Source organism: Sphaerodactylus townsendi, linkage group LG01, assembly GCF_021028975.2.
Source record: "Sphaerodactylus townsendi isolate TG3544 linkage group LG01, MPM_Stown_v2.3, whole genome shotgun sequence".
NCBI classification, from domain to species: domain Eukaryota; kingdom Metazoa; phylum Chordata; class Lepidosauria; order Squamata; family Sphaerodactylidae; genus Sphaerodactylus; species Sphaerodactylus townsendi.
Window position 1 is genome coordinate 20,491,360 of NC_059425.1, and position 26,374 is coordinate 20,517,733.

At 48.6% G+C, this 26,374-nt stretch overlaps 2 protein-coding genes across 4 annotated transcripts in view; one reads left to right on the forward strand and one right to left on the reverse strand.

Moving 5' to 3' along the window:
* Nucleotides 1-4,273, reverse strand: part of LRFN4 (leucine rich repeat and fibronectin type III domain containing 4) — a 28,832-nt gene extending 24,559 nt beyond the window's left edge. Inside the window, exon 1 of the mRNA XM_048512936.1 lies at nucleotides 2,836-4,273. The gene's annotated coding sequence lies outside the window, so the exon portion shown is untranslated. The remainder of the gene's footprint in view (nucleotides 1-2,835) is intronic.
* Nucleotides 1-26,374, forward strand: part of PC (pyruvate carboxylase) — a 473,075-nt gene that overhangs the window by 392,958 nt on the left and 53,743 nt on the right. For all 3 annotated transcript variants that reach the window (XM_048512904.1, XM_048512913.1, XM_048512922.1), the window contains 2 exons: nucleotides 21,413-21,557; nucleotides 21,669-21,758. In XM_048512904.1, the coding sequence (XP_048368861.1) occupies nucleotides 21,413-21,557; nucleotides 21,669-21,758 (235 nt within the window). The remainder of the gene's footprint in view (nucleotides 1-21,412; nucleotides 21,558-21,668; nucleotides 21,759-26,374) is intronic.

The window sequence follows — 26,374 nt, forward strand, 5'->3', positions numbered from 1 at the left end:
TGCACTCGCAAACGTCTGCTCGTGTTGGCATTCGCATTTGATGCACACCCGTTGCATGCATAAAGGAAGGGAGGGATGCATTGGTCTAATATGCACGCGAGCACCTTTGTATATCTGGTTGAGTAGTGTGCGTGTTTGTGTCTTTCTGCCTGTCGTCAACCACCCCGCTTCACATCTGTGGGACATGGAAATTTCATCTCCCAAATATGTATTAGTCTGTGCTTATTTTTACTGGGGTGGAAATGCTTGTACACCTTAGCCGGGGTAACTGCCTTACATCTCCCAGGTTCAATCCAAGACTCCTCTAATTGAAAGAATCTTGGGTAAGCATGAAGCTGCTTTACATGAGACAGACTCTTTGGTCTCCCCAAGTCAACTGTGCTTACTATGGCCAGCAGTGCCTCTCCAGGGCTTTGGGTGGGGGACCCTCACCTGTTTCTTGATCTTTTAACCAGAGATGCCTCCTTCTTTGGAGGCTTTTAAGCAGAGGCTGGGTGGCCATCTGTCAGGAGTGCTTTAATTGGGTGTTCCTGCATGGCAGGGGGTTGGACTTGATGGCCCTTGGGGTCCTTTCCAATATGATTCTATGATGCCCGGGATTGAAGCTGGGACCTTCTGCATGTTATAGCAGATGCTCTGCCATGGAGCCACAAACTCTCCTCAACCTCAGCCACTGGAGAGCAGCCCCCAGTATTGGATCAGATGGCTCAGGGTAAGGCAGATGTGCATGGTACAGAGCAGGGCCTTCAGTTCCATGGTATGGCAAATGCTTGCTTGAGCAGAGGCCATGGTTTAATCCAGGGGTCTCCAACCTGCGGCTCTCCAGATGTTCATGGACTACAAATCCCATCAGCCCCTGCCAGCATGGCCAATTGGCGCCCTGGCAATTAATCCCTGGCACCCCAAATTAAAAGGATCTCAGACAGGTTACCGGAGCAGAGGGCCCACACAGATGTTTGCACACCAAGAGCTCCAGGTCTATGTGTGTAAAGTGCCGCCAAGTCCCAGATGACTTATGGAGACCCCTGATGGGGTTTTCATGGTAAGAGACTAACAGAGGTGGTTTGCCATTGTGTTCCTCTGTATAGCAGTCCTTGGTCTCCCCTTGAAAGACTAACCAGGACCATCCCAGCTTCGTTTCCAAGGTCTGATGAGATTAGTCTAGCCTGGGCCATCCAGGTCAGGGCATTTCAGGTTTAACTCCCAGTTTATAATCCCCAGCTGTCCCTTGAGAAAGCCTTCCCTACGCCTGACCTCTTGAGAAAGCTTTCTCTACGCCTGACCTCTTGCATAGCTGCTGCCAGGAAGGGAGCCCTTGGCTCCACAACCCATGTGGATAAGGGAGGTACTTGAGCCATGCGTGTTGTCTCCCCCCAGCATGAAACTGGAGTCGAATCGAGGCAGAGAGAGGGAAGGAGAGAAAGAAGGTGAACGGAGGGCTCTCAGAGCACTGAGCCATTTATAAAATGGCGTGGAAGCAGAAGTGGGAAGGAGAGTTGCAGGGAGTGGGTATAAAAGGCCCTTTCAATGGGGGTGGCGGGGCCAAGACTCCCCCAGGGCTCAGAGAAAGGGGGTTCTCGTTCAGAGATGTTTCCAGGGAGCCAGGAGGCTTGGAGGAAAGCGGAGCTTGGAGGAAGGGGGGGTCGTATCATCAGGGGAATCGGAAACTGAGAGGTGGAGAGATTAAATGGAGCCCTGTCTAGGCGGGGCTGCCGGCAGGACTTCTGGAATTTCAGCCCTGGAGGGGAATGCAGTCTAGTGGCTAGAGAGAGTGATGGCAGAGGTGTCTTGGGATCAGGCATTCTGGAAACAGTCAAGTGGCACAATGGAGGGGGGAGGGCTGTTGGGAACTAGGGCTTCCAGATAGCCCCACAGCTCCAAAACCTAAATGGGGGGAGGGGGGGCAAAGCAGTGTCTGGGGAGCTGCTCATCCAAACTCATTTCCTGCAGTGTGTCCTCTCCAGAATCTATCCTATTCTTTCTGGTTCATTTCCTGACACCTCCCCCCCCCCCCAAAAATCTAGCCCTATTCCCTTGGGGACACCCTTCTCAATTCCAAGCTTAAGTGCCTGGCAGGGGGGGAGGGAGACGACGGCGAGGCCCCCTAGCGGCCGAAACTTTGGCAGCTATTCTCGGTGCTGCTGCAGGCAAAGGTTGCAGATGGGGGGGGAGGGGGCCGGGGGTGGATTATTGGTGCCAGGCATTAAACCAGCTTGAGTTGAAGAGGGGGGTAAGGAAGGAAAGAGAAAGGAAGGAAGGAAGAAGGGGTGTGTGTGTGTGTGTGTGTGTGTGTGTATGTGTGTTGGGGGGGGGGTGATGGCTGGGACTTGAGGGTGATTCAGATGGGAGGAATGATTCGCAATTGACCGGTTTCTGCCCCCTCCCCACAACAAACATCTACTACCCTAAAGGGGACCCCTGGAGGGTTTGACTCAAAGCTGGGAGAGGGAGCGACAAAGGTCAGGGGAGGCCGATGCAACTTTCTCTGCTCTGCTTTATTGAAGATTTTTTTTGGGGGGGCGGTTGGAGAAGCAAATAAAGGGAAGCAAATAAAGGGGGGGACGACAACAGTATCCCCTCCAGAAGCCCACCCTGGCTTTGTAGCACATGCAGCTACAGCTGAGAGAGGGGCTGTTTCCTGGCTTGTTTGGTTATGGGGGGGGGGGGGCAGCACTCTGCAACCCCCATCCGCAGGACATTAGTCACGCCAGGCCTCCTCCTTCCCCAACCTCCCCCCTTGCTCAACCCGACTTCCCGAGCCTTGTCCAGACCCCCTCCCCCCCCGCACACCCCGATCCCTGCCGCCCCCGGTCGTTTGATTGCCCCCCCCCTTACCTTCCGCTCAGTCGCTCAGGGCCGCCCAGCGCAGCCGCCGCCGCCGCCGCCCTCCATAGCCCCGCCGCCCCGCTGAGTGCCTCCGTGCCGCGGGCTCAGGCTCGCCTCCTCGGCGGATCGTGGCCCCGGGGCCCCACCGCCGCTGGCAGCTCCTCCGGGTGCCATGGGAGGGGGGCAGGGGCTGCTCGTCCGCCTCCCGGCGCTGCTGCCGCGGCGAAAGTGGCCGATGGCCGGAGGGGGCATCAGAGGCGAGGGCAGCAGGGAGCCTTTTTCTTTTCGCTCCCCACCCCCCGTGCTAATAAGGCTTCTGCAGGGAGGGCCGCTGTTGCCCCCCTGTCGGCTCGGGGACTCAGCCTGCCCGGGTTCTCTCCCTCGTCGCGCTGCGATGGCTCTTCTGCTGGCGGAGACGCCCACTTGGTCCTTCGCAGCTCCGGGGGGCCATGCCCTGGGCTTTTAGCCACTTGCCCTTCGGGAGCTCCGGTCCCAGGTCCTTGCAAGGAGGGCGACGCTGTTCAGTGCAGCCCCTCCGCCTCTCCTGCTGCATGAGATCTCTTCACCCCTCCGGCCGCCTGGGCTCCATCCCAGGCAGGGGTCGCCCTCGGGGGGGAGGGGGTGCTGGAGCCGCGCTTTCCTGCCCCGCCGCCTTTGAGGTCCTCCCTGCACCAGTTTCCGGCTGTGGTCCTTCGCAGCAAGGTCCAACCTCGTTGGCTTTTCGGAATTCCTCCCTGCCAGATCTCCAGCACCGGATGAATGGGACCGTTCGGCTCCCACCCGTTCCTCAGCCCCCTCGTGGTCCGGGATCCTCGGTTTCCCAAATCCCCATGTCCCTACAGGGAGTCTCGGGCTTCGCTTCCGGCTTCCTTGGCTGGGGATCGTGGCCGGGCTCTAGGCTGTCCGTGAGTTCTAGGCTGACCAGTGTCTCCGCTGTGCCGGGTTCTTAAGGCAGGCCAGCCGCTGGGGGTGGGGGGCTCTGCCGCGCCTTGGGCGTTTGCTGCCTTGGCAGTCCCGGGACCGAGTTCCTCACCGGCCCCGAGGGCTGTCATCCAGGGGAGGGGTCCTTCCGCCCCCTCCCTCCCTCCCTCCCCCAGGAAGCCCCTGGATCCCTTTGCCTCCGCAGCTCCCCTTCCTGCTTTTCCTCCCGGGTCCCTCCGACGCGCTTTGTCTCCCTTCGCCTCTCGGCCGGGCTGGGATTGAGGCGTGGGGGCGCCCCCTCGCCGCTCCCCGGAATCTCTGCTTCCCACCCACCCCCCTTCCTCTGGGCCGGGGCTGCCTGGCCGGCCGGAGCAAGCAGCTGCCGAGCTTGGCTCCTCCTCTTCCTTCTCCAGCACCTCCTTGCCCAGCTCGGCCTGGGGGGCAACGAGGGATTCGAGCTGTCCTGGGGATCTGAAGCAGCTGCCGAGGAGCCTTTTGTTTCCTCCTGTGGGATTTGCCAAGGGAAGGGTCCCCTAATCTTGCTGCCTGGCCTTCCCTTCTCTCCCTCCCCCCCAACGCGGGGAACTGAGACGCCAGCAAGCCCCCCCCCCCTTTAGTGCATCAAATATGTGTTACTTTCCCATCCCGTTTCACTGCTCTTTATGTGCGGTCACTGTACATTGCATTGGATGTGGGCGGATTTCCGATCTGTTGCTACACATCTCATCACCTTTGTTTTTCCTCCTCGTTGTCCCCCCCCTCCCCCCGTATCACTCATCAGAAACTGCACTAATGGAAGGGAAGGGAGCAAAGAGCAGCTGGTACCAAGTTGGTCCTCATCTGGTAGTCCTGGGCGATGGTTGCTAGGAGGCAGAGATCCCTTTGTGGGGCTGGGGATGTTGCAGGAGGGCGAAGAGGGTCCTGGCTGGATAGGAAGGTCCTGTTTTGAAATCTAAGGGAGAGAGGGAGGGACCCTCCAGGGACTGGTCATAGCAGAATAATATCTGAAGGAGGGGAGAGATGTTAAGAGTTTAGAATGACATATATTTGTAAATTTAGTCATTTTAAAAAGGGAAACCGAGAATAGTACAGGGGAAAATTCATACAAAAATATCCTTGTATGTGTTGCCACAACATTAGGAAATTTGTAGGCTGTCGGTTATTTTCATGGTTGGAATCACTGGGGTGTTGTGGTGGTTTATGGTTGTAAGGACAGAAAATTCTAGTATATTCTCCTGATGTTTCGCCAAATTTCTTGGCATCTGTGGCTGGCGAAGATGCCAGCCATAGATGCAGGCGAAACTTCAGGAGAGAATGCTGCTAAAACACGCCCTTACAGCTCGGAAACCACACAGCACCCCATTAGGAAAATTATTTGATTATTTCTAAATTAATTCATATAAAATATAATCCTTGTATCATTTGCCAAAACATTAGGAAAATTATTTGATTATCCGTTTCTAAATTAATTCATATAAAAATATGATCCTTGTATCTGTCGCCAAAACACTAGGAAAATTAATTGATTAATTCATTCTCCATTTCCAAATAAATGCACTTGTTCCTCTGCGTGCTTCCTCAGCATATAAGTTAATTTAGACATAAGGGCAACTGATCCCATCCTTTTGTACCTATGTGCAGTGAAAGTTGCGTCCAATTTTCCCCCCGGTAAGAAGCATTATAAATTTTTTCTGCTGTGTGTTCACTACTAATTCAATACATTGTGACGCCCAACCACTTTAAAATAACTTAAGACTATGTTTGCTTCTAAGGGAATTATAGATCCAGTTATACCACTGATGAGAGCTTGAGACATTTTTTTACCAGTTCTGCTGTAATCAGTGCAAAAGATATTATGGAGCATATCGAGGGCTTTTGCAGCACAGTGGCTGCTAGACTGAGCACAAATGGCAAAGCCTCGTGTTCAAATCTTGCTTTTGCCGTGAATTCCCTAGGTGGCTATAGGCAAACCATTTGCTCATCTGCAATTGTGGACAATAATGCTGACGTACTTTACAAGACTGTTGTAAGGGTCACGATGATAATATTATTAGTGTATGCATGTGTTTAACTACTTCTTCTGACAGACATGGCAATTCAACGGTGTTCTTAAGGTTACCCATTGCAAGAAGGTGACCTCGTGCGTTTCTTTGAATGCCACTGTCTTACCACACTTATTTCTAAGCTCCTTTCCACCTCAATAATTATTATTATAGCACTATCACATGCTATTTTAGTAGTTCTTTTCTTCTAACAGAAAATTTAAAATGATAACCACCCTATAACATACTGTGTTAAAGTATAAAAAGGCTTCACCCGTGTCTGAGAGCCATTGCTGTGTAGTAGATCCGGAAAACTCAGATTCAAATCTCCACACTGGCGTGGCAGCTTGCTGGGTGGGCAGTGGGCACACTTGCCCAGGCTAACCTACACAGGGTTGTTGTGAAAATAAAATAGAGAAGGGGACAACGTTGTATTCCATTTTGGGGTCCCCGCTGAGGAGAAGCACTTTTTATACTTTAACACGGTACTAGTATTATAGGGTGGTTATTTTAAATTTTCTGTTAGAAAAAAATGAACTACTAAAATAGTATGGGATAGTGTTATAATAAATTATAGAGGTGGAAAGGAGCTTAGAAATAAGCGTGGTAAGATAGTGACATTCAAAGGAGCGCATGAGGGCACCTTCTTGCAATGGGTAACCTTAGCTTCGGAACACCGTTGAATTGCCACGTCTATCAGGATGCCCGAAGATAGAGGCTGGCAAGTCCAGACCCAAACAGGGTTAGCGGAACATGGATCCATTTCAGTCTGGCTTCTGACCTGGTCATGGGATGGATACAGCTATGGTCACTATAATGGATGATCTCTGGAGGCAACTGGACCAAGGTGGGTCAGTGCTGCTGGTTCTTCTCAATTTGACAGCAGCATTTCACATAGTTGACCATGATCTTTTGACTTACCACCTTGGCAATTCCGATATCCAGGGGCAGCCTCATGATAGCTCATCTTGTTTCTCCAGGGTCTGGAACAGAGGGTAACATGAGAGAAGAGGACCCTTATTGTGTCATCCGTTGGGGCGCAGGGTCCCACAGGGAGCAGTTCTCTCCCCAATGTTGTTTAACATTGGGATGCGCCCTCTAGCTCAGCTGGTCCAGTTTTGGACTGGGGTGTCAATAGTATGTTGATGACACCCAGCAATATCAGCTGGTGAGTGACTGGCCAAGTACGGTCCTGGAAAATTTGGCCAGCTGTTTGGAGGCCAGGGTGAAATGGATGAAGCAGAGCTGGCCGAAATTAAATCCATCAAAGATGGAGGTTCTGTGGCTGGGCTAGGGAGATGCAGGATTGAGGTGTCCGCTCCCAGCTCTTGCTGGTGGTACCTAAGCCAAGAGCCTGGGTGTGATTCTGGACTCCTCCCTTTCTATGGAGGCTGAGGTCACAAATGTGGCCAAGCTGGCATTTTCCCATCTACACCAGGCTAGGCAACTGGTGCCCTACTTGTCCTGCTCCAATCCATGCAATGGTCACCTCCAGACTGAACTACTGCAACTCGCTCTATGCAGGGCTTCCCTTGAGACTGATCTGGAAACTTCAACTGGTCCAAATGGGGTTCCCTGGGTCCTTACTGGGAAACTGTGCAGGGGTCACATCCAGCCAGTGCTTTATCAGCTGCACTGGCTCCAGATAGAATACTGAATCAGGTTCGAGGTTCTAGTATTAATAATCATGATCTGGGACCTTTGTATCTGCGAAGCTGCCTCTTCCTATGTGTCCCCCAAAGCATTTTACTCTGCAAATAATAATTTACTGGGGATCCCTGACCTGAAAACCGTTGAGCTGGCCTCCAGCAGAGGCAGAGCCTTCTTGGCTGTGGCCCCAGCCCAATGGGATGCTCCATCCTAGTGAGACCAGGACCCTGCAGGATTTATTGCAGTTTTGCAGGGCCTGAAAGATGGAGCTATTCCGCCAGGCCTATGGCTGAGGACAGCAACTATTTTCTCCAACTTAGCTGGTCTCCCTCTCTTCTCTCCCTTCCTCTTCCGCTTTATTGTTATTGATCACTGTTTAATGTGGGGTGTGGGGAGAGCACTGAAATTTTAGTGGTTCCCCCTTCGTGGGTTATTATATTTTAAGGTGCCAGGTTTTTATTGTTGTGTGGATTTATTTTTATTTTATTGGAACTGATAATGTTGATGTTTGCTGCTCTAAACCTGTCCTGACAGGAGGGAGCAGGTTAGTAGTCCAATAAATAAATAAATCCAAGGGTTGTAATTCAATCCAGACTGGTTAATTTATCGCAAGTACATCACGGAGTTTACAGAGGAGCCAGCATGGTGTAAAGTATTATAGCATGGGACCCAAAAATCTGGGAGACTTGGGTCCGAATTCTAACACTCCCATAAAGCTTGCTGGGTCACATTCTGTCAGACTCGCCCACCTCGCAGGGATGTTGGGAGCATACAATATGGATCATGTTTTTATTTCTTTAGAATGTTTTAAACATTTCTTTAGAATGTTTCTATGCTGCCTCTCCTGAGTCCAGCACACTGTTCTGAGTTCCCTGGAGGAAAAGTAGGAATTTTAAAAGGCATTTTATATATGGAAAAAACCAGGCTATAGGATGGAACAACTGATCGTTCGTTGAATGACTGAACAACCGTGCCAGGGAACTAATAGGGGTCCATCTCCAATTTCTGAAGTTATGTCAGCAAAACCTTTAATGGCAGGGATGGCATTAAAATGTTGTGTGAATTGCTTCTGTTGTCATTCTGCACGTTTAGTGACCTCCCCAGCTTCTCCAAAAAGTTCAGCCCCTAGCCAGGCGTCATTAAAGCACATCAACGTCTGTGCATGTACATGAACGTTAATGCGCCATGCAGCGCACTGCCTCCCCATCTCTTGCAGCTGCAGGTGCTGAGCTATATTTCGAACTTTTGGGGTATGACTTTAAAGAACAAACTCCCTCTTGGCTTGTAAAGCGGTAGAGGGCTGACCATTGCAGAGCAAATGTAGGCAACATATGTAGCTGATGGAGGCTAACAAAGGCATAAGAACTGGGGGGCTACGTGCATATCCCTCTAAAGCAGGAGGGTATGCTGATGGTAATAACAGAAAGGGCACCCCTTATTGATTCATCTAGTTCAGTATTGTCCACTCAGACCTGAAGCGTCTCTCCACTCTTCTGTCCCCTGTTTCAGAAGTCTAAGGGCAGAGGCATGTGGGGTCACATGCCCCCGGGTGCACACCAGCTGGAGGGGCCAAGGGACGCCTGGCGGCAGCACAGCCAACCTAAGGGTAGTGGGGGCACGGGGGGGCAAAGAGGGCTGGGGGCAGCCAGAGCAGGTATTTCCTGGGTGCCATTCCCCCTCCCACACACACACACCTCTGTCTAAGGCAGGCCCGATCCATTGTGTCTTTGTCCTCTATCTGTGTTTTAAAGAGTTTTATTTTATAGTTAATATTCTATTTATTCTGTATTTTGTGTATTTTATTGTTTGTCGTTTAGCTGTTGTGCACCGCCCAGAGCCCTTCGGGGGAGGGGCGGTATATAAATTTAATAATAAATAAATAAACTGCGCATGCACACAAAAGCTTATAACAAGAATAAATCTTCGTTGGTCTTAAAGATACCACTGGACTCAAAACTTTGTTTCTGCTGCTTCAGACCAACATGGCTACCCTTTTGAATCTTTGTTCACTCTCCTCCAGTTTTAAGCACTGGGTTTGAATTGCTAGATAGATAAGAGCAGGTGACGTGTGAGGCTGCTAGTCTTTATCTCAGCAGCTGCCGAGCAGGGTTTTTTTTTATTGTTATTATTAACACCGACAAAGAGGCAGGAGAGATAGGCTCAATATGGAGAGGGATTTATTGAGAATTGGGAGCAAGGAGGTTGGATTTGAGTTATAAGGAGCTTATTGTGTGTGTGATGATCCAGCATGCCCCCCTGTGCCTGCATACGTGTGCTCGACCCACTCCTCCTTGAATCATCGAGGTGGGTGGGACTGGGAGAAAGGAGGAGTCCAGGACCCCCGGGTTCTCAGAGGACAGAATCTTATGATCCTCCGAGTGCCAGAGTTTGGGTATTCCATCTCCCAGGTCCCAGCTTCAACTCTGCCTGGCTTTTGATATGGGCTGTTTTCCCATTTCTGATTCCTGATGCGATATCTAATAGTTGGGGCAGATTAACTGGGATCTAGGGCTCTGTGTATGTCGGGCAGGGAGGGGGTTCGGTGTTCCCGAAGCTTTCTGCACACAAACAGAGGAGAAAGATGGGCTGGAAGTGTTCAGTGAGTAGGTGAATCAAGACATGTCTTTGGTTAGCAACTGGCAAATATTGGGGAGGGAAGATGGCAGAGGGCATGTTTTTGCTTATTTGAGGCTTGTTTTCGTTCTGGTGTGTTTGTGTAATAAGAAAACAGTACAAGAAGGCACTGCATTGTCAGTACCAACTTCTACTTCTGGCATATTCCCATGGATCACATCCAGTTGTAGCTCTACCCAAGAAAGATCAAATAACTTTTAACATATTGGTTTTCTTAAGTAATGGGCTTTCCGCTTCTTTGCAGCTCATGAATTTTAGATTTTTTGTGAATCTGTTTTCTTTTTTTTATGGCATCATTGATTTTATTTTATTATTTTTTTGGTCACATTATACTGTTTGTGTTTTTAAAAGACACGTCTTGCAAAGTAGTGCTTAAGTGGTTTTTTTTAAAGGGGTGAGTACGAGAAGATGGCTTTTCTTTCTAACAAACAGCATGGGATTTTGTTTTGTTTTCTGCAATTATGCAAATGCATTTAATCTTAATTGTTATTAATGATCAGTTGTTTATAGGGCTGCCATCCGATTAAAACTGTTGATTAATCTTGTGATTTTACCGATTAAGTGACTTGATGGCACTTAACACACACATGATTTATAAAACGTGGAGCTTTTGGTAATATAGTGGGTTAGAGACCCTGCTGTGACCATGAAAGTCACCAGTTCAAATTCTGCTGCTGCCCCAAACTCGTTAGGTAGCCTTGGGCACACTGCTTCAGGATATGATTATTGGCTTACCACAGAATGATGACGTCAGGATGACAAGATAATGTGTTTTCTTTATTTAAATTTTATTAAATTTATATCCTGCTCATTCCCAACTAGGGTTGGGCTTAGGGTGGCTTACAAAAATTTAAAACATAAATAATACAATAACAGCACAGAAAGCTAATACTACTAAAACCTAAGCATTGAACCTGCTGACCATAGAATCATAGAGTTGGAAGAGACCCCAAGCGCCATCAAGTCCAACCCCTGCAATGCAGGAACACACAGTCAGTCAATCAATGGTGATGGTGAATAGTAAACAGTAGCATCCTATATAATAACCTATAATGTGCATCTCCCTGTCTCGATAATTTATGATCTGAGAGTAGGGAAGAGCAAGAAATGGGAGGGGAGGGGACACAGTTACTCCAAGTTGCCAGTTGGTAGTTGGGAGCCAGCAAGATGGAATAGCAGACAGATGAGTTATTTTGAAACACTGGACGTGGCTATGCAAACGCTAATAATAAAATTAATAAAAAAAAACAAAGTTGTGAAGAAAGAGACCTAATTTATTTTTAGAGACTGCGCTCAGCCAGCATCCTCTTAGAACAAGCATCCACACACATGAGCTTGCAGAGAGGGGAAATAATGCAGAATTTCTTAACACTCACTTTCGGATTCATGCATTTCTTTGAAAGTCAATCAGCCGTGTTTTCAACTGACTAATCAAACCCGATTAATCAGCTAAATGTCTTAGTCTTAATTAGCGATTGACTGCTTCCCTGAACTTCCTCCTTGGAGCCATTTTCTGAGCTCGCTCAGTTCCCCCTCTCCTGTGTCTTTTGCAGCGTTTCTGTTTGTTCTTTTATTTGGGGGGGACACTTCAAAGCATTGAGTATACAAGGAATATACATTGCACCCCGAGGCTGTAAAGCCCTGAAGTACAGGTGTCAAACTCGCGGCCCTGCAGATGTTATGGACTACAGTTCCCATCATCCCCTGCCAGCATCATGCTGGCAGGGGATGATGGGAACTGTAGTCCATAACATCTGCAGGGCCGCGAGTTTAACACCTATGCCCCTGAAGCATCAATTCAACTCAGAACTCGAAAAAAAATGGGGGGAAAATCGTGTCATGGCGGCCAGGAATCATTTCAAGGGGGTGAAAAGCCAGACGATGAATCGAGTGGAACTTCTTCTGTTGGCCTGTGTCCTGTGGAGAAAAGTCTATTGATTAGAGAGAGGGAAGAAGGAGGGAGAGGAAGAGAAAGCCAGCCTGTTTCTTGGCCCTTGGAAAGACCGAAACATGCAAATGGCAACTGAGGATTCTTTCCAAATGAGTCAGACCAACTGGCCTTACAAATGTGTAGGACAGTGATGGCGAACCTTTTTGAGACCGAGTGCCCAAACTGCAACCCAAAACCCATTTATTTATTGCGAAGTGCCAACACGGCATTTTAACCTGAATACTGAGGTTTTAGTTTAGAACAGGGGTAGGGAACCTGCGGCTCTCCAGATGTTCAGGAACTACAATTCCCATCAGCCTCTGTCAGCATGGCCCTTGTAGTGGCCATTTACTGGTAGGGGCTGATAGGAATTCTAGTTCATGTTATCTGGAGAGGCACAGAGCCTGGCCTGGAGTTAGAAAAACCAATAGTTAGCTCCAAAATGATCGCGTTACTTGGGAGTAAGCTTGGTGGCTTTGCTGGAAGCAACCGTGCAACTCACTTCTAATCGGGTGAATCACAACCCTAGGAGAGTTTACTCAGAAGCAAGCCCCATTGCCAGCACAAACTCAAGCTTACTCCCAGGTAAAGGATTGGCGGCTTTAGTTCTTCGCATGAAAATCAGTGGAGTTTAACAGCGCTTAGCAGGGTTACCTACACTGCTTCCCCAAAATTAGGTCTTAAGTTTAATGCTAATAATCGAGCCCAGCGGCCCAGGCCAGCCTAGATGTGGGGGGGGTGGGGGATCTGTTTGTGCGTGCCCACAGAGAGGGCTCTGAGTGCCACCTCTGGCACCCGTGCCATAGGTTCGCCACCACTGGTGTAGGATTTGGTCCCTTCATGCTATAGCTCTTAGGGATGCGGTCAAATAGGGAAGGTATGCCTGCCCCCTTGTGGAGTAACCTGGGCATGTCGCAGAATACATTCTCAGAGAAAATATGAAACCTGTATTTACACACAAAATTTTTTTTTTAATGCAAGGTCTTGGATACTTACCAAACTTGCAGAGGGCATCTTAAATCCCCTTGGATCTGCCATCCAAAAGTATAGACGTGGTCCTTTCCTTTCGACAGTATCAGCATTTGGACGTGTATCTCTGTCCTCAAAACTGTACATACACCCCCAGTTTGCTCACCCAGCCGCTGATGCTAATTTTCCCTGACAAAAATTAAATTACATACAATTGGACAGATAGAAGGTGGGTTTGCGGTAATTGTATGCGCCAGCCACACTGTAGCATGAGCAGGGGAAAGACAAAACTGCCAGATTATCCTGGCATCCCTAATTATACACATTTAAATGTATGCGTGTGAGTCTTTCCCTCTCAGAATTAGCATAAACAGCTAAAGTTTACTGAAGGGTGGTTGTTTTGCCTACATACATACACAAACACCTCCTTATCTTCCAAGTAGAAACATCTTTGATTCCGTTTGGTTTGCTCCCTCTTTTACATGATGAATCCCATTTTTTTTAAAGAAAAACATCTCCTACTGTTTGTCTCTGCTCTCATTTACTTATTCCCTAAGTTTGTCGAACAGATGCTGTCCTGTTATTTGGCCTCTGCACAGCATCAGAGACAGTGTCCAGGGGTATGTGCCAGAGTGTCAGTGTGTGCTTAATGTCTTAAGTTCTGGGTCCCCTCTGGGTTGCTGAATCTCACCACTCATTGCTTCTTTCTCTCTGCTTGCAACTATAGATAACAGCAGCATCTCTGGCCTTCTCTGCGGTGGGAGGGGTGGCCAGATGGCTCTATATCAGTGGTTCTCAACCTTTCTAATGCTGCGACCCTTTAATATAGTTCCTCAGGTTGTGGTGACCCCAACCATAAAATTATTTGTGTCTCAGTTCCTAAGTCCATCGGAAATATGTGTTATCCGATGGTCTCAGGCAACCCCTGTGAAAGGGTCGTTCAACCCCCAAAGGGGTCGCAACTCACAGGTTGAGAACCACTGCCCCTAGGCCTAGACCTTGGGAAGGGACTTTTGCTTTCCCTTGCTTTTCCCACTTTGCGTAGGTGGGGGGGAGGGAGTAGACTACGGGGGTAATAAAGCTGTGGGCATTTGGAGTGTGGGTTAGAACTGGCTTTCGATGTTCATTCCAGTATAGACTTCTGACTGAGAAAATCCAGAGCCTGTCACTGAATGAATCATAGAGCTGACATAGAGCAGGAATCAGGTTTCACTACATATTATTTTTAAGAAGCCACTGCTGGGAGGGGAGCAGAGGGGGAATGGTCAGAACATTGGTCTGTTGAGGTTAGTATTATCCATTTGGACTGGCAGTAGCTCTGTGGTTGCTTTTATACCATCTACCTCCTTATCCTTGTAACTGGAATTGAACCTGGGATCTTCTGTATGGAGATCCGGCGCTCTCCCACCACCCTGCTCCTGAGGATTCCCCTTTTTCTTTCCACTCAGTTTCTGTGAGCCTTAGCAGAGAAAAAGACAGGCCCGGTATGTTGCCTGTCTTTTTTCCTGTTCATGGAGCAAATGGTAGCCGGAGGCATTTTTGTTAGGAAAAATGGCCTGAGGGGAAAGGGTTAAACCCTTCTCCCACCCTACTCTGGGGTTCCCATTTCCATTTGGTTGCCTTTTATGATTAGAAATGTACATCAGGATATAAGATCTCATTAAAAATGACCGAAGTTCTACTGGAGATGTTTGATCATAAAATAATACCCCACAAAAGACGGGAGTTCATTTCATTGCTGTTAGTAAATCATGGACAATCCATCTCATAGAATTAAACTCACAAATAGGTGGCTATCTTTTTCTTAAAAATTCACTGGAAATTCTATGGAGCAAATCCACAAAAGGTCCTTATGATTCAGCTCCATCCTGGTTTATTATGCAGTCGAATCTTAAGCAAGTGAAATATTTCACCAGCCACCCAAATCCTCTATGATTCTATTACACAAATGCTCACTGATCCACGTATTCCTCTTATGGTACACCATAGTTAAACAACTGTTTTATTCATGTTTTCCGTGTAATTTATTACTGCCACCGTTGTTATTTCTAAATAGAGTTGAAAAGAAAAATGCACTACGAGATCCAGTCACTGATCTTACATGCAGTTTGACCCTCAGCTGAGACCCAACATTTCTAATAGGTAAAAAGAGGCCCCTTTTGGCTGTGCCTTGTCTGAAGGACCCAGAGGCAGAATGCTCACAGAAACATGTGGGGTCACATGTCCCCAGTGGGGGTGGATAATTGCCCCCCACAGCCCTCCCCTTGGCCCCACCCTGCCAGGCTGCTCCTTCAACTGGCAGAGGAGCAGTCTGGCAGGGCAGGGCCAGGGGGCAGCATGCACCAGGCTCTCTCAGGGCGCTGGCTAGGATGGGGGGCGGGGCCCCCACAGAGCAGGTGTTGCCCCGGGCGCTATTTTCCCTCCCTACGCCTCTGGAAGGACCCTACGTTCTTGAGCAGAGGGCTGCAGCCAAGAGAATAGGCTACCTGTCCGAGGAGTCACCAGAGCAAAACTTCATCGAGGTGAAAAGGATACCTTTCAGGTTCCATGACTGACAGCAGGGAGGTATGCATGGGTCACAGCTGCAACACAAATGCACCGCTGGCTCTTGGGCCCCCAAAGAGCGTCAGGCCTTCTGCTCCTTCCTCAGGGAAGCCAGGCGTCGTGTGGGGCTTCTCATCCAGTGTTCCCATTTCTGAAGTCCCTCGGATGTGCTTCAGCAGCTGGCGTCCCCCCCGGGGCCTGTCTTCGGCGCCCTTCTCCCATTCCCCAGTCATCTTTGCTCTCTCCACGTTTCGTCTCTGCTAATTATGTCAAGAGACAGGGGACGTGGCCACCCCTGAGGGAGCAGCGAAAGATGTTGTCGCCCTGCAGAGAGACTCATCAGGTTGTGTGCGTGGATTCCAGTTTTGTCAAGGTCAGGTTTATTTCCTCTGACTGGCAAAGGCTCTCCAGCAGAGTTCTCAAATGTCAGCTGTTACCCAGTTTTTGGCTTGGGGGACTGAACATGGTACCTGCCACGTGCCTCTGAGCCACGGCCCCAGCGATGGTCTGAAGTGGCGGAGTCCGTGGCTCGCATGCAGAAGATTGCAGGTTCGCTCTCCAACGCCAAGATTTCCAGTAGCGGAAAGATTTTTCTCTTCCCCGAGGTCTTGAAAAGCTACTGCCAGTCAGAGGAAGTGAGACTAGCCTAGCTGGGGGCGGGGAGTGGGTGTTAATTGTTTTTGAATGTCTTTAAAAAAAAATTTTTTATTAAACTTTATTATGAGACAGAAAGGAAGAACATTCTAAAATCAAAAAGGTTTGTGCATCTTACATATTGATTATTCCAACATTACAATGATGAGAGATCAAAGAAAAGAGAAAGAAGACAGAGCATACAAGAAGAAAATAAAAGATATAATATATCTTTGTCACATCATGTGCCCCGTCTGTTGTTGTTATTTTAATGCAATCGTTAATCAAAATCTGGTTGACTTCTCCTCCTGACTCCAGGGGAAAAAAAAGTTTTTAAACGTCATTTTATTATGTGTTTCTAATTTGTTAATTACCTTGACGGGCCCTTGTGAGGGCAGAAAAGCAGGATATAAATGTTGCAAAATAAACATTTTAAAAAGTAGCTGGACCAGTGGTGAAAGCAACTTCACACCGTCCAATTGGGGCGTGCAGTTTTTTTATTCCAGACATCCCGAGTGTCTCCTGTGGCCTTGTTTTGCTTTGCTGTGCTACTGTCAGGAGTGGCACCTGCCCCCTCCTGGCATCAGACTACGGGGGTGACACTTGGGTGGAGAAGCACTGGATCTGCTGGGGCAGGGGCCCTGCACGCTGACCTTCAATGTAACCACACCTGTCAAATGTTAATGGGTCTTTTGTTTCCTTACGCTATTACTGTGCACTTGGAAATGTAGCTATTTAGGCTGACCGGTTGAGAGGGGGAGATGGCAAAGGCTGCAGGCGCAGCCCAGCAAGGGACTGTCGCTTGGCCTTGGGATACTTGTCTTCTCAAACAAAGTCTTTCAAACCTCGTTTTCTCACATTCTCCGGGAAGTTGGGAGGGGGGAGTTCAGAGGAGTCAAGGGGAATAAATATGACCGTAAAAGCCAGGGTCGGCAGAACTGGCTTTCTGAAGCTGGAGCCCTTGCTGCCCAATCAATAAAGACTACTGATCCTGTACCTAGAGTCCGCTTATTATTGGCCCAAGACCTGACAATTACCATGTTAGGAGAAATTCATAATCCACTGTTCAGGTGGGTTTTTTAAAAATGTTATCAGAGTAGAAAGACATCCAGACATCCGCGAAGATGGAGTTATCAGCATCTTCGTACCCTCTGACAAGATTCAGTTGTGCTGGGATGAAGCAGCCCCTCCCCGGAGGGACTTGGCCCAGATTACTTAAAGATGCAAGAGCCCAGCCGTATCAGACCAAGGGTCCATCAAACCGGGCCTCTTCTTTCCAGTTTGGGTTGCCACGCACTTCCAGAAACTCTCCAAGCCAGGCAGAAGGGCATCTGGCAGGGGCGTACCATTGGTCCACAGGTAGTCCTGCCCTCAGGAGGCCAAAATGCTGACCTCCTCATGAAGCATAGCGCTGGCCTAGCTTTTCCTCTTTTCCAGTCAGTTTTTCAGCTCCTGGTCAGTTCCACCCTTAAGCATAACAGAGCAGACATTTTCAGCAGCCCACAGTTCAGTAGAGCAACTTTGCCTCAAGGGGAAGAAGAACAGAGGCTGTGGTTGAGCTTGACACTGGAAGCCTGGGGGTTCACAGCAGGAGACCCTTAGAAGCCGCTGGTTGATGGGGACGTTCTCGCTTCTTTTCCTGAGGGCAGTAACATCCATCCCACGCTAAAAAACAAAGAGCTTCCTTGTCAGAGTCTGGTTGGTGGAAGCAAAGGAGGGACATGGATCCTGCAGCAAATGCCAACAAGGCTACCTCTGAAAGCATAGGAGAGAAGAGGAAGAGCTTGGATTTATATCCCCCATTTCTCTCCTGTAAGGAGACTCAAGGTGGCTTACAAACTCCTTGCCCTTCCCCCCCCCCCGCCAACAAACACCCTGTGAGGTGGGTGGGGCTGAGAGAGCTCGGGAGAACTGTGACTAGCCCAAGGTCACCCAGTGGGCATGTGTTGGAGTGCACAAGCTAATCCAGTTCGCCAGATAAGCCTCCATAGCTCAAGTGGCAGATTGGTGAATCAAACCTGGTTCTCCAGATTAGAGTGCACCTGCTCTTAACCACTACACCACACTGGCACTCAACGCTGCCTGAGCCAGGTGAAATGGAGCCGGGCACTTCTTGCAGGGGAAGGAAGAAGAATTAAGTCTGAGGCTTGTTGGGGAATACAGTGCCCCTCAATCTGAGACCACTACCTGGGTGATACACTTTTTGTGAGATTCCAGACACCCCCTCCCCGCCACAGGCTGCTGTCAGAGGCACAGGGAACAGGAACTGACCTGAGAACAAGACACTTCTCCACACAAAATGGCGTTTTCCCAGAGACTTTGGCTCTGGTCTCCATCTTGTCTGCCAAAGAACGTGTGGGGGTGAGGGTGGGGAGTGGAAGAGGTTGGAAGCTCTACTTTTCCCATGGCCCAAGGTGTGCCTGGCTGAATAATGGGACTAGCTAATCTCCATTGTCTCACCCTGAGGTGTTTTAATTAGTGCTATGAGGGAAGCTGTAGTTTTCCCATGGCCCAAGGTGTGCCTGGCTGAATAATGGGACTAGTTGACCTCCATTGTCTCACCCTGAGGTGTTTTAATTAGCACTACGAGCCGGCCGTTAATTATTCTAATTTGCACCATCCCAGCATTCACCTGCACCCGTCCCAGCCATTAATCAGCATCCAGAAGAATAGGCCGGGCATTCTCTTGTATTCTGAGGACTCATCAAGCTTCTCCTTATTGTTGGGACCCAGGAAAAATAGCCAATTCTTTGTCTCCGGCCTTCCTGCCCGTTTGCCTTTCATATTACCACGGCACTCATTTCCAACTATAAATATTAGTCCTGTGGCCATTTATAATGTGTGTGTCTTGGATCCCTGCACACCCACCCACATCCGCGTGGGCTCCTTTTCTCGTTCAGCTGTTGCTTTTGTTGGATCTCTCCTCGCAGAACTGGGAACAATCCCCCATCCCTGACTCTCCATCTGACTCCTCCCTTTCTCTCTTAGTTCTCTTGTATGCCTTGTGCGTGCATGTGCTACACTTGAAAAATGTATTCCTTGCTTCTCTTTATTTTAGTAATAACACTCCATTGTTAGTTATACAACAGCCTGCTCATTGAAGAGATTCCACAGTAACTTTCTGAAGCCCGAGTCCTTGCTGCAGTTGCGAAGTGGTTAAGAGCAGGTGCATTCCAATCTGGAAGAACCGGGTTTGATTCCCTGCTCTGCCGCCTGAGCTGTGCAGGCTTACCTGGGGAATTCAGATTAGCCTGTGCACTCCTACACACCCCAGCTGGGTGACCTTGGGCTAGTCACAGCTTCTCAGAGCTCTCACACCCATCTCACAGGGAGAAAAGGAAAGGAGATTGTCAGCTCCTTTGCGTCTCCTACAGGAGAGAAAGGGGGGCTATAAATCCAAACTCTTCTTCTTTAACTATTCTTGTAAACATGGGTTACAGATTTCAGCTCCCCTTTCTCGCTAAGGTCTGTCTTCAGAAACTGCTTCTCCCAACTAAGAGTTGAGGCCGCCTACTTTGGGTAACAGCATGAGCAAATAAGCATCTCATCCCATTTGCCCACAATGTTTGGGTGCTCGATTTCAGTCAGGTAGCTCCGTAGCGACCAATAAGATAAGCTTTGGAGCGCCAAACTCCGTTCATCAGATACATTTGTGTAGGTAGACATAAAACAGTTTGTATACATGCCAAGAGCACAGGCTTTTTCAGGTGGACCAGGTTTAAGTTGCTAAACAGTTGTGTGATTAAAAGCAGGTTTGGGATTCCTGTGGTTCAGTGACAGAGAACAGGCCGTATGGGCAGGAGGCTCTAAGTTCGGTCGCGTTTATCGGATAAAGAATCCCAAGAAGCACAGCTGGGACAATCTTTTTCTCTGCTTGAGAACCTGGATCAAATGATATGGAGCGAGATGGACCAGAAGACTGACGAGAGATTGGGCAGTTTTATATGTCTGTGGATCATGCCAGGTTGTTGTGGTAATCTGTGTGAATGAAGGGGCTGGAAAGTGGGAGCCCAAAATCCCAGGAGGTAGAACAATTTCCCTATGAGACTCTGAAGCATTTGGGACCTTTGTGTCTAGAAAAAAGATGCCTGGGGCTGGAGACAACATGGTAGGAATGTATAGACCCAGCCATGGGTTGGAGGAAGTGGATGGAGAGAATTCAGGACCACCCAGTGCATGGGTAGATTGGGTGCAGACAAAAGAAAGGATTTGCTCAGACAGTTTCAGGTGGGTAGCCATATTCGCCTGCAGTAGAGCAAGATTCGAGTCCAGTAGCACCTGAGAGGCCAACTAGATTTCCAGGATATAAACTTTCGAGAGTCAAAGCTCCCTTCGTCAGGTATGAAGGAGGAGGTTTTACATGGCTTTCAAGAAGTGTTGGATGCCCTCATGAAGGGAGAAAGTTCCACTCACAACTATTACCCATGATAGGTAGACGGAACCCTCGGTTCAAAGGCAGTGTTCTGTGATACTTGTCTGCTGGGGACAGACAAGCAGAAACATCTGTCTGGCCACCATGAAGAATGGATGCCGGGTCAGATAACCTATGGGTCTGATTCCACAAAAGATGTCCAGCTAGCTTCAACCAGGACCAAGGGTTTCTCCACCCTGGCTCCAACCTGACAGAATGCTCTTGTCTAGTGAGTCTGGGGCCCTGCGGGATCTGATGCAATTCTGCTGGACCTATAAAACAGAGCTGTTCCACCAGGCACATAATTGACACAGAAATGGTTGTTGGTTGTTTTCATCTAAATGGCCTTCCTCCTCTCTTCTGCCATCTTTCTTCCCCGCCTTGTTCAGTTTTTCTGATTTCGTTTTGGATTCTGTTTTGGGTGTGTTGTATTTTGTGCAGATGGAAATCTGGAATGTTATAGTGTTTATGTGAAATTTTAGACACCGTCTGAATTTGAAATTGATTTTAAACTCAGTTTTATTGTATGCATGTGTTGTAGTGGGGCTCAAATTGTAATGAAAGGCCAACAACCAGCTAAAGAACTGGCAGCTGTGATTTAAACAAAATTAACTTGAAACATCTTCAAATTGACAAAATTAATATCTGTCAGATTCAGAAGGCAGCCTTGCTGGGATCTGCATGAATACTATACTGATACATTACAACGGCCTCTGGGTGAGGGTTGAATTGTAATGAAAGGCCAACAACCAGCTAAAGAACTGGCAGCTGTGAAATCAACAACAATAATGCTAATAAATCCAGTAAGCAGGCAACATCTTGGCCTCACTCTGAGCTCCTCCTCTTTTGCAGACCAACATCCCCTTCCTGCAGAACGTGCTTGGCAATGACCAGTTTCTCCGGGGAACGGTGGACACCCAATTTATTGATGAGAACCCCGACCTTTTCAATTTGCGGCCTGTCCAGAACCGAGCCCAGAAGCTCCTCCACTACTTGGGTGCGTGGCTAGAAAGTGGAACACTGGGAGTGGGCAGGGATCCTGCATCAGTGGCAATTGAGTGCCTTTTCCCACATGCTGCTTTGTAACCTTACCTTTCCTCTCCTCCAGGCCACGTCATGGTGAATGGCCCCACCACGCCTATCCCAGTAAATGCCCGGCCTTCGCCCATTGATCCAGTGATCCCTTCAGTTCCTTTGGGTAAGTTTGGGCATCTGCCAGGAAGAGCAGGCTGTGCCTTTCTTCGGAGGTGGCAGGGCTTCACTCATTTTGGGGAGTATTGGAAAGACAGTAATGCTAGGTAAATTAAAAGAGGAAAACCCAACATGAGAGGGATTGTCTCAATCAAGGCCGCCACGGCCTTCAGTTTGCAAGACCTGAGCGAGGAAATGTGTTTTCGGACATTGCAGAAACTACTGAGATTCTCTGATCTGAGGCGTGATGAGTTTGTGACAGGGGAAACTGTGTGTGTATCTGAAAATCCAACCTGCAGGGAATGAACACTCAGTGAGAAGGAGACCCCCAAGTGCACAAATGACCTATTATTCTATGAATCCAGAAAGCTGTTTATAACATCATTTAGACTTCCCTAATTTTCTCCTAACAACCATTGTTTGGGGATATATATAAAGAATGGGGGATTTATAACAATTGTTACTAAAGAATTCTGAATTCTATGAAATTATGCCCATGTTGTTGAACAACATAGCACAGACACAGGTTCAGACACGTACACATTGCTAACCTCAATCCATCTGGGGGTTGCATCTTTTGTCCTCAGAGATGTACTTTGTAATTCCAAATGTTGGACTGAGCGTCTGTTTGTGTGGCGCACGGCAGCTTTGCTGCGCATGCATGTTCTGGAACGCCCCGCTGAGCCTCACCTGCCCAGCCTGTAGAAGTACAGCAAAACAGACATATTGGGGCAGGGAGGCATTGCCAGTTCGGTGCAGTTTTAACTTCTTCCCTTTCTTACATGGAAATTCTCTCTGCGCAGTAATATCCGTTACGTTCAAAGCCGCCCTAGAAACTTCCCCTCGCCACCCACCGCCAATTTGTACTCTCCCATTTAAATGAGGATAAGTCGTGTGCTCGGCAGGCTGAGTCACAGGAATTATTAAAATTTTGTTTCCAGCTCTTTTTGTGGGGAGGGAAGGAGGGAGCAATCGATGGGAAATGGGAGGCAGATGATCTATTGTGGAAACCTCTTGGCGCCATTGCCTCCTGCCTGTCCCAAATACACCAAGATTCAGCAGACAACTCAGGGGCGTAACGAGGCAGCCCTGGGCAAACTGTAGCCCTGGGCAAAACCTGAGTTGGATGCCCCCCCCCCCCCTGGGCGACCACTCCATCACGACAAAAAAATTTTGCACCAGGACATTGGTGCCTGCAGGGGGTGCATTTTTAGACATATCAGCACCAAAATTTCTGTTTCCAATAGGAGATGGGGGCTACAGTTTTGAGGGTCCATAACTTTGGCCCCCCTGAACCAAACTGCACCAAACTCTGGGGGTGCCATCATCTCCAGATGATACCCTGAAATTTTGGTGCCAATACATCCAAAAATGCACCCCCTGCAGGAACATCCTAGAAATTTGCCCAAGAATCTTTGTTCTGCATTGAGTTTTCTGCATTGCTGTCAATGGGGGTTGCAGGCTGTGGGGGGCACATTTCTGAAAAGTTAACAGTCTCAAACTTCTCTTCAGGGTCTCATCAGTGAGACTGCCCTAATGATACCCCCCCCCCAAGTTTGGTGAGGTTTGGCTAGGGGGCCCAAAGTTATGGACCCTCAAAACTGTAGCCCCTATCTCCTATTAGATCCCATTGGAAACAATGGGGGATAGGGGCACCCCCTTTGGGAGTCCATAACTTTGGACTCCCTGAACGAAACCTCACCAAACTTGGGGGGTAGCATAAGGACCGTCTCCTGATGATACGCTGAAATTTTGGTGCCGCTAGCCTAAAAACTGCGTCCCCTGCAGGCCAAAAATGGAAAACCACTAAAATACCCAAAAACGAACCCAGCATTTTGATGCCCCCCACAAGGTGATGCCCTGGGCAGCTGCCCACCTTGCCCAATGGGCATTACTCCAGTGCAGACAACTGTCGAAGTCAAAGATGGCACCTGATATTGTATCACACCACTGGTCCACTTTAAAGAATCATCTCAAGTCCCTGCCTGCTGTCTGGGTTCCTGTATGCCAAACATGTGCTCCCTTTGAGCCACTTAGCCTCCAAATTTGGGCCACTGGAACCTTTCCAAATGGCAAGAACCAGCCACAAAGTCACAAAGCTGTAAGCAGACCTTCAGGTTCACCAGAACGTTGTGGTAAGCAGACCTTCAGGTTCACCAGAACGTTGTGGTAAGCAGTGGCTAGAGTCTTGAATGAAGTCTGGGGAGGCCTGGGTTCACATCTCCACTCTGCAGCGAAGCTTGCTGGGTAGCCTTGGATCAGCCGTTCTCCTTCAGCCTGGCGTACCTCACAGGGGTGTATAGTGTTGTTGTGAGGATAAAATGGGGGGGGGGGGCTGTGTTGGGGCCCTACAAGGGAAAAATTTTACAAACACAAATTTTAAGATTTTTAAAAATTAAAATATTCAGCGGCAAACTAAAGGGATCAGCTGAACATAAGAACATAAGAAGAGCCCTGCTGGATCAGACCAAAGGCCTGTCAGGTCCAGATTAAAGTGTTTCCCACAGTGGCTGATCAGCTGCCTCTTGGAAGCCCACAAGCAGAAGGAGGAGGAGGAGGAGAGTTTGGATTCATACCCTCCCTTTGTCTCCTTTAGGAGACTCAAAGGGGCTCACAATCTCCTTTCCCTTCCCCCCCCCATAGCAAACACCCTTTGAGGTGGGTGGGGCTGAGAGAGCTGTGACTAGCCCAAGGTCACCCAGCTGGTGTGTGTTGGAGTGCACAGGCCAATCTAGTTCCCCAGATAAGCCTCCACAGCTCAGGTGGCAGAGCAGGGAATCAAACCCGGTTCTCCAGATTAGAGTGCACCTACTCTTAACCACTACGCCAGTAGGATGACTGCCCGTTCTCCCCTGAAAATGATTACTGGAGGGAATATAGGAACCAAAAGGTTGAAAGGAAAGAAAAACATTAAAAATATAATATACTTTTTATTGCACAGTGCCTAATAACTGAAATTAAAAACAAGTCACACTAAAACCCTAATTAAGTGTTGTCTAAATGAGTGCAATTCCAGTGTATAACACTTGAACGGTCAAGAATGGTCACACGTATTTGGTGCTACAAGAAGTATCTTTCAAAATTCACAAACTAACATTTCTTATTCGGGCCAGGAGGTTTGTATGGGCATCTGTTGTAAATAATAGCTCCCAGTAAAGATACAGTTAAATATTACACATGCCAAGGGTCCATCCTTTCTCCTGTGTGTTGTCTATAGGCCACGTAGCATGTGTTCTCATGTGTACCAAACAATTAAGGGGAGAATAGCCATTGATAGCCCCATCCTCCAAGCATTTATCCACTCCCCTTTTAAAGCCTTCCAAATTGGCAGTCATGACCCCTTCCTGTGTCGGTGAGTTCCACAGTATAACTGGGCACTGTGTGAAGAAGTACTTCCTTTTCTCTGTCCTGAACTCCCCACCCTCTAGCTTTAGTGGATGAACCTGGGTTCTAATATCTTGTGAGAAGGAGAAGACTTTTTCCCTGTCCACTGTCTCCACACTATTCATACTTATATAGACTTCTGTCATGACTCCCCTGACCTTAGCTCAGGGGTGTCCAACTCTGGCGTTTCAGATGTTCATGGACTACAATTCCCATCAGCCCCTGCTGGCATGGCCAATTGAAGTGCCAGAGTTGGACACCCCTGTCTTAGCTAAACAGCCTTAGGTGTTTTAACTGAGCTTCATAGGGCTGTTGCTCTAGCCCAGGGGTCTGCAACCTGCGGCTCTCCAGATGTTCATGGGCTACAAATCCCATCAGCCCCTGCATGCTGGCAGGGGCTGATGGGATTTGTAGTCCATGAACATCTGGAGAGCCGCAGGTTGCAGACTCCTGTCTAGCTCTGGATTTCTGATTGCTCTTTCCTGCACTTTTTCGAGCAGCGCAGCATCCTTTTTCATGATGGGAAAGTCTCGCCATCTGCAGCTTGTCCTAGTCCTAAAACGGAATGGATGAGCCGCTTTGCAGATTTTAATTGGGTGAGGCTGCACTCGCTTCAAAAAGATTGATTATTTAGCCGCTTAGTTATGTATTGTGTTTGTATCTTTCCCGGCAGCTGAGTTGGGCTTTCAAAGCGGGCTGCAGCGAAAATTCATCACAAAGATACAATTTAAAGGGCATTACGGATACGGGCGCAGGTGTGTGGTCCCTGCTTCTGGATGTTAAATCTGGGTCTCTGGGCTTTTCCCTCCAGAGGGAAGAGAAGATGGAGCTGGGGGTGGTATCTTTAGGCCCTCGGGGTTGCCTGATGTCAGAGGCCGAAGAAGGCGAGGTCTGCTCCCTCTTTTGCAGAGGGAAACACCATCAGTTTTTCCATATCTGTCTGCAGCACTAATCAGAGCACTCAGAATAGGAGATGGCTGATCTTTATATGGGCAAAGCTGGGGATTAATTCTACATAGTGCACTGGGCATGCAGTCAAGAGCAAGCCAGCACGGGCAGAGAGGCTGCTTTAATAGAGTGCGAAAATGTCTGTTCTCTTGGCAAGTGGCCTGTGGCGTGCCCCGTTCTGTTTAACAGGAGCAGGGGATGCGGCTCGCCTGTCGAACATTTCTTTTGAATGCAGAAGGTCCCAGCTTCCGTCCCTGGCCTGACTCAGTTGGCAGGGACCACACACCTGCC